The sequence below is a fragment of the Oncorhynchus nerka genome, linkage group LG15, assembly GCF_034236695.1.
Source record: "Oncorhynchus nerka isolate Pitt River linkage group LG15, Oner_Uvic_2.0, whole genome shotgun sequence".
NCBI lineage: Eukaryota > Metazoa > Chordata > Actinopteri > Salmoniformes > Salmonidae > Oncorhynchus > Oncorhynchus nerka.
Window position 1 is genome coordinate 86,196,750 of NC_088410.1, and position 8,228 is coordinate 86,204,977.

The following is an 8,228-nucleotide window of genomic DNA, read 5'->3' on the forward strand; positions in this document are numbered from 1 at the left end:
AAATCCTGTTGCTGCAGAATTATTTTTCTTTGACAATATAGGTCAAATTAAGATCTGACACTTGTAAGAAGAGTTTGTTGACTCAGTCTCTCTTTGTGTGTAGGCTGATCCATGCCAAGAGGTTAAACAACACCAACCTGCTGTTTGTGGTGGCAGAGAAGATGCCCTGCAACACCTGTGAGGTGGAGAAACTGTCCCAGGCGGAGACAGAGTGTATCCTTGCCAACACATACACATCTGCTGTTGGGAGCCTTCTCCGCTCGTTTGTTTATCTCTTTATCGACTTGTTTATAGGAGTGGCTTTTCACATTCAACTGACTGGTGCTAATGTCAAACCATTTCAATTTGGGTTCAGTCCAGTTCACCCCTTGATGACTATTCTAACTAAAGCATCCTTATTAAGTGTTTATCGTTGTGTTACATTTTTCTATGGCATAAACCTGTGGGAGAGGAAGCTATAGGGGCGGGTGTGTGTAAACACATGGAGACTTGGAGAGTGACTATATAGGTAGTGTGAGTCATTCCTTAACCACGCCTCTTCCAGTCAAGGAGGATAACCCATCATGTGAGGACATGAGTGCAGCGAGGTATCGAAAAGGGCCCGCTGTGTGCTACGACTACAATCTTTCTGTAAGACTTACAACTGACTGTACAACTCAGCAGACCCTACAATAAACATATACTGTAAATATGCTGATGCGCATAGATTCTATTTTCACTAAGAAGACACACACTAAGAATATTTATTTTTTATTTTCAAAAATTCTACTGTATAACTAAAAATGTCTCCTTTACTCTCCAGGAGAACACATCAGACTGTGGGCGGGGCCACTCCTTCCACCCCTCACTCCAGACCCTGCTCATGATTCAGCTCTTCCTCCTCTATCCAATCGCCAGCCCTCATATTCTGCCCCTTTTACTTTAATTTTCCTCCAGTCTGCTCTCCCCAGCTCTTTGTCCATCCTAAAGCGCCCACCCTCTCCCCTCTATGCTCCGCCCCTGCTCTAGTCATAGGTTATAATGGGACTTCCTGTCACTGCAACTTGGAAGCCTTGAGTACCGCGCTACTGTACCCAGCTAGCTTCAATTGTTGTTGCTTAGTGACAGTTGCAGGACCTTTATGTTCTCAGCGAGTTGCGTACCTTTATCCATGGGAAGAGATTCAAAAGGTTGGTGTTCCAACCACCACAATTATCAGAGGCTATGTCAGAAAAGAAAAGACCCCATCCCCACCCGCATCAACAAGACAAGTAACAAGTGAAAAGACGAGTTGGATGCCATGTCACAGAGCTCCAACCGTCATGGACACAGCAGAGTTTAGGTTGTCTGTTTGTGCCTCTGTTAGTCAGATGGGATGAAGAGACATGGCCTCCATCTCGCTCACTCATCTCTGACCTGATCAGTTTCATCGCTCTGTCATGTGTCTCTCATAGGGGGCTACTGTACGGATCATTCAGAAAATGAAGGAAAAAAAGAACTTTCAAGTATACAAAAACATACAATTATAAACTGTTGAAGTGTTGAGTATTCAAAGCACATGTTAGGGTATAATTTGCAATGAAAGTTGTTACATTAATTGATTTATGCACTATATCTACTTCTTGCCAAAATGAGAGACTTTGATGTGGTCTTGTTTTTATAACCAAATGAGAGGAAAAAGAGAAACCCAGAAAGGAAAACTAGAGAAATAGTGTTAGGAATATCTGAGTTGGCTGAATTCCAATTCTTCTTGTACACCTCTACTGTTCTCCACTTACTGCTTCTGCCCCTGGAAGCACAGTATTATATTTATAATCATGGTAACATGGAACTATTCTATGAAATAGTAGTCACGTTGTATAAAATGGAGACAGGCGCAGGAATACATAATAGGGGGTTTTAATACTCCACCCAAAAATACAACATGCCATGAAAACACGGGGACGAAACCCGTAATAACAATACACAGGACTAAACCCGTAATAACAATACACAGGACGAAACCCGTAATAACAATACACAGGACGAAACCCGTAATAACAATACACAGGACGAAACCCGTAATAACAATACACAGGACGAAACCCGTAATAACAATACACAGGACGAAACCCGTAATAACAATACACAGGACTAAACCCGTAATAACAATACACAGGACGAAACCCGTAATAACAATACACAGGACGAAACCCGTAATAACAAATGCACAACAATACACGGGACCCGTAAATAAGGAGTACACAATACACACAGAAAGCCGAAACAACAAAGCACAGGTGCTCACAAGACCAACAGACATGGGAACAATAACCGACAAGAGATTGGTGAACAGAGGGCACATATATACAATTACTAATCAGGAGAATGGGAATCAGGTGTGCATAATGAGACCGTTCAGTGGCACCTAGAAGCCGGTGACGTAGACCTCCGGAACTGGTGCACGGAATGAGCAGCAGTACCGGGGGAATCCGTGACACATTTGATTATCATAGTTGACTGATGTTGGTTAATGAATTGGTAATTATGTGTCCATCATCATAGATGACTGATGTTAGTTAATGAATTGGTAATTATGTTTCCAAATCGGACAAAGCAAATTATAACTTTTCCCTTGCAAAAATAAGTGAAATACTATAGGCTACACCAATGTATTATGAATTAGTATTAAGCCTCTGAGAAGTCTGAGCGTTTGGGCTTCATTGCTGTATGTGGTGTGTACTTTCCCACTCTCCACAGACTAATTGAATCGTTGTTTCCACATCATTTCAACAAAATGACATTGAACCAACGTGTCATAGACGTTGAATTAACAATTGTGCTCAGTGGGATCCTTTCTGATCAGTGGACATTCTGACTGACCTCTACTCCTAACCCAGTGAAAGCTAACCCCTCTGCCAATCCTCATACAGCCGCTCCACCAGGTCCACTAATGTTCCTAGGACTATATTTGTATGTGTTTAATATCTGTTGTCACCACAGCAGAGCAGATATACTAATATCTATTCAGACTGGCCCATAAGTATCTCGTTTTAGTTGCAGGTAGGTTTTGGCAGAACTTAGCTTGTATTACCTTTAACAGACGCTGTGTAACTTCAGACCATTTGCTATTGGGGGATTGGGGTTGAACATTCCCCACATAAAGGAATGCAGCCGAGGCCACTACAACTTACTGTACGGTGACAACTGAGCTGCAGTCTGTGTTTTCTGTTACATGTCATTCTGATCCATTTGAAGTGAAATGTCATTAGACTCCATGTTTTGTTGTCATAGTGCCTTGATGCACTTCGTTTTGGAAAGCATTGTCTCTTGAGCTACTGTACAGTACCTTTATAGAAGAGGCACCCTAATGGCTGAGCTACAGGATCTTTATAGAGCAAGTCTGTTGGCTATATATCTATGGTAGCTTTATAGAGACACCATATTGACTAGACGTTATTGTAGCTCAATGTTGACTTTCGATTGGCTATGGCTCCTGGCTGCTGTACCATTCCAGGGCTACCTGATTGCTACCAGATAGAGTCGCTGTACAGTACCTTTACAGAGCCATCTATAGAGCTAAACTATCAGTATAAATCGACATAACTGGTCATAGATCTACCTTTATAGGGTCACCTGACCGCTATCATTGCGTTTCTGTCTGAACCGTATGTGCGTTTGTGTTTGTGTATGGGTGTATGTTTGTTTTAACCCTCAGAGCGAATGTCTTTAAAACTGGGTTGAGAGGATGGGGAATGACAGTTGTGGTAGCGTAGCTGTTTGTTGTTCCAATTCCAATGGAAGAAGTGTTATATCAGATGTTGTTATGGAGGGGAAAAAATATTTTACAAAAAAAAAGAAAAGAATCCAATCAATTTTTTCTCACCGGTTTGTTCAATATATTGTCATGAGGGAGCTGCATACTGTATGTGACCCCTGTATTCACAGAGGTGTTCAAAAATAATGTTTAATATGTCCGTGTGTTTCTGTTTCAAAGGATACATAGTGACTAAGCCTCTCTAAATGCCTTAGTGTTTCAGTGTTCTCCCTCTTACACACTCGCGCGCATGCGCTCGTACACACACACACCGTGAGCCTCCCAAATATTCACTTTCTCCACAGACTTTCCCAATCCAGAATGTTGCACTCTGGATTTAAAGAGGTTTAGGTTTTGATGTGTCCATCCGTCGATATAAAATGGTGTGAGTTTCTTGTACACATTGCTGCTTGGAGTGGAGGACATTCACAGTTTACATTGACTCTGAATCTGTATTGACTCTGAAATCCCTCCACCCCACCTCACTGTTAACGTAACATCTAAACCCCCAAACCTCCTTTACTGTAACCATAAATACACACATAATGTACAGTGAACAATACCATTTTTGGCAAGACCAAATGTTCCGTAACAGCATATTTAGATTTTAAATAGGCAAGTCAGTTATGAACAAATTCTTATTTACAATGAGAGCCTACCCCAGCCAAACCCTGACGATGCTGGGCCAATTGTGCACTGCGCTATGGGACTCCCGATTACAGCCGATTGTGATACAGCCCAGGATCGAACCCAGGTCTGTAGTGACGCCTCTAGCACTGGAATGCAGTGCCTTAGACCGCTGCCCCACCCAGGATCCCTATCTCACTGAAAGACTGGACCAAATAGAAACTCAGAATCTGACGTTTGCAATTGTCTCCTTTCAATGTTAGGGTCCACCATTTTTGAAATTCCTCGTATAAATAGTCCTGTTGCATTTTATTGTTTTATTATATCACAGCATTTGTTTGTCCCTCTGTTGTCCCTCCGTCAATGAAGGTTACATTCGCTGTGGAAATGTACCCCCTGTGACTTTCTCTGGCTCAGCAGCAGACACAAGCACTAACAAATTTACACATTCAGACATGCAGTTACACACTTATGCACCCACATGCACAAAGCACACACATGTAACATTAACAGTTATACCTACACATGCACAGCTGGGGGATGTTCAGCTCTAGACTGAAGTAAGCCAGGGATGTCTATTCCTTGTGTGGGATGTCAGAGGCTGGCTCAGGGTGTGGGTCTCCATAGAACAGCATGGGACCCTGTCAAACAAAAGGTAAAATAATCATGATTTGTATGTCTGTGTGTCTGTGTGCTGAGGGACACAGGTCGGTTTTCTGTGGTTTGAAAAATTTACTTTTTGCTCTAAAAAAAAAGAAGGGGAAAAAGGGCATGTTTGGGGTGAGAGGACCGGGTCTGGTTTTACAGCCAGCCCTAAAGGGAGGGTCTCCACGTGGGGTGAGAGGACCGGGTCTGGTTTACAGCCAGCCCTAAAGGGAGGGTCTCCACGTGGGGTGAGAGGACCGGGTCTGGTTTACAGCCAGCCCTAAAGGGAGGGTCTCCACGTGGGGTGAGAGGACCGGGTCTGGTTTACAGCCAGCCCTAAAGGGAGGGTCTCCACGTGGCCCTGCCCCTGCCTACCCTTGCGGTGTCTGTGCGTCTCTGTGGGAAAGACACGTGTGTATGTGATTCTGTAGTCTGTAGTCTGGTGCTATGTGACCATGTTTGACAAATGTGTTTAAAAAAAAAACAGTAACAAAAAATTAATAAATTCAGTCAAATTCTAAGTGAAGTAAAAAAAAAATGGAATAAAGTAAAGAGATTTGAGATCTAAACTGTTTTTATTTTTATTTATTTTCTGTGGGTGTCTGAGTGTGTATGTGTGTGCACGGAAGATTTAGCTCCCTCTCGCTGGGCATTGGTCCATGTCGCTCCATTCTTTTGTACTGATAAAGCAAAAAAAAAAAAAAAGAAGAGGGTAAAATTTGTAAAATATTGTGTCTGTGACTCCTTGTAAAATATTTTCAAATTGTTTATTACAGAGAATCAGTTATTAAATAATGTTCATATTTTTCACTTCATTTAAATGTCTGGTGTTTGTTTTTACATCTCTGAAATGCCAGGACTCATGTCCAGTATATACCTACTTTATAGCAGGGCACACCTGATTCTAATAATCTGCTGGTTGATAAACTGAACCAGGTTAGTTGCAACTGGGGATGAGAGTGAAAACTTACAGGACGGTAGCTCTCCAGGAACAGGGTTGGAGACCCCTGCTGTATAGGCTACATACACACAGTTCACATACACTATTATCATCAGTAACCTATTTACAGGTCTCCAAAACATCACACCAACAAATCCTCCCTACTAGCTTTTGACAAATATTATACAACGGGTGGGTCTAATCCTGAATCGGATGTCTATTCCACAAGTTACCAACAACATACATAGTTGATTTTATATATAAAGAAATGTTAGTAGGTATTCAACGTATAGTGTTGCATCCATGGACAGATATCCCAATGACACTGAACAACAACACAACGTACTGAGAAAGTCAGTGAGAGCCGTGTGCCACGTGGCTGGGTCATCCAGATAGCATGGATGTCCTGCTCCTTTCATCACCAACACCTTGTGATTGGCTAGCTTCCTCAGGTTGTTTAGAGAAACCTCCTTTAGCTGAGCATCCTGGTCTCCATTGACAATCAGAGACGGAGTCTGGAATGAAAGTAGAGGTGGCTAGTTCAAATAAACTGTTACCCAATCTCACATACAAAGGCCGGGTTTCAATCTGATCGCAGGTTGTAGACAATACGGCTTTAAAAGGCCATTTCCAATTTCCAGGCAGTCACACAGAGCACCCAAACACAGGACATGTTGCATAGGAGCAAAGCCAGTATTTGCAACAATCACTGACCAACCAGAGAAGAGAAAAGAGAGAGCTATAATCGCTCAGTACACACCTGCACGCACCTGTATGCTGATGTACTGCTCTACTGTGAATTTCTCAGTGCAGATGGGAGCCACAGCGATGTATGCCCGGACCAGAGCATCGTGCTGGAAGAGGAAGGGCAGGGAGTACATGCCACTGACAGAGGGACTGACTACCACGACTGGCCCCATCCCCAGGGCCACACACACCTGCTTCAGGAACCCACCAGGGGCCAGTTCTCCTACAGCGGATGGGGCCACTGATGACTTAGACTGACCAAAACCTGGGGGCGAGGGGAGGGGAGAGGAAGAGGCAGATGGAGTTACAGGTCAGTGATTCATTGAGTCATGAATTATGTTTTTGTTGCTCAATCAACTCCTCAACTACTAATTTACTACTATTCTCACAACCGAAGCTCACCTGGTAGGTCGATGGCCACAGCACAACAGCCAGCTTTGGCCAATGTCTCCAGTGTACCTATATTGAGCCAATTCTCAGATGAGAAACGGATGCCGTGCAGAAGTAGGATGGACAGATTGACTTCACCTGTAGCCGGTTCAGCTTGTCTGTAAAACAGAGGGGCCTTGCAGGATTCCACATGCAAGCTCCCTTCTGTCATTTTAGCAGCACACATCCTATGAAGGGGGTTAAAAAAAAAGTCATACAGCCTAAATATAATCACCAAATATTTGAAGAAAGAAGGTGAAAAAGTCAATTAAAGCCAAAGTATGTAACATTTCCAATGCCTTACATCCAATAGTCCTGTTTTAGGCTATTGTCCAGCCTGGTCTCATAAACTATCCGGGACACTGAAATTAGTACTGTATGGTATGGTTATAATACAGAAGTTTACTTAAGGCAAAAACAAAGTGAGGGTAGTTAGTCGGGGTGGATGGGTGGGCGTATTTACAACATATTGTACGGATTGCAATTCGTAATATACAGTATCATAGGAAAAGGATGATGGACATCCACAAATGAATACACCATACTAAATATAAAATATCAAACTAAATGGAGGTAGACAGATTTACGTCTACTGTTACATCTACCCCATGAGTCCAGGTTATAGCATCATAAAATACAGTATATTGTAAACAAATGTATGGCACATTAGCACTACAGATATTACGTCATTGGCCACTGGCTCCATGTCATCTACAAGACCCTGCTAGGTAAAGTCCCCCCTTATCTCAGCTCGCTGGTCACCATAGCATCTCCCACCTGTAGCACGCGCTCCAGCAGGTATATCTCTCTGGTAACCCCCAAAACCAATTATTTCTTTGGCCGCCTCTCCTTCCAGTTCTCTGCTGCCAATGACTGGAACGAACTACAAAAATCTCTGAAACTGGAAACACTTATCTCCCTCACTAGCTTTAAGCACCAACTGTCAGAGCAGCTCACAGATTACTGCACCTGTACATAGCCCACCTATAATTTAGCCCAAACAACTACCTCTTTCCCAACTGTATTTATTTTTAGTTATTTATTTTGCTCCTTTGCACCCCATTA

The 8,228-nt window shown here is 42.8% G+C and overlaps 2 protein-coding genes across 4 annotated transcripts in view; one reads left to right on the top strand and one right to left on the bottom strand.

The window, feature by feature from the left end:
- The window catches only part of LOC115142357 (voltage-dependent calcium channel subunit alpha-2/delta-2-like), a 344,103-nt gene extending 338,241 nt beyond the window's left edge, over positions 1-5,862 (top strand). For all 3 annotated transcript variants that reach the window (XM_065001983.1, XM_065001986.1, XM_065001984.1), the window contains exons 36-38: positions 104-213; positions 545-630; positions 803-5,862. In XM_065001983.1, coding sequence (XP_064858055.1) covers positions 104-213; positions 545-630; positions 803-925 — 319 coding nt within the window. In that variant the 3' untranslated portion in view covers positions 926-5,862. The remainder of the gene's footprint in view (positions 1-103; positions 214-544; positions 631-802) is intronic.
- A 67-nt stretch (positions 5,863-5,929) lies between these two features.
- On the bottom strand, positions 5,930-7,350 carry LOC115142358 (putative protein-lysine deacylase ABHD14B). Its single transcript, XM_065000808.1, has 4 exons — positions 7,137-7,350; positions 6,758-6,999; positions 6,334-6,454; positions 5,930-6,066 (listed from the first exon to the last, which is right to left on the bottom strand). Exons 1-4 carry the CDS (start codon positions 7,348-7,350, stop codon positions 5,930-5,932), a joined length of 714 nt encoding a protein of 237 aa, XP_064856880.1.
- Between the last annotated feature and the right edge of the window lie 878 nt (positions 7,351-8,228).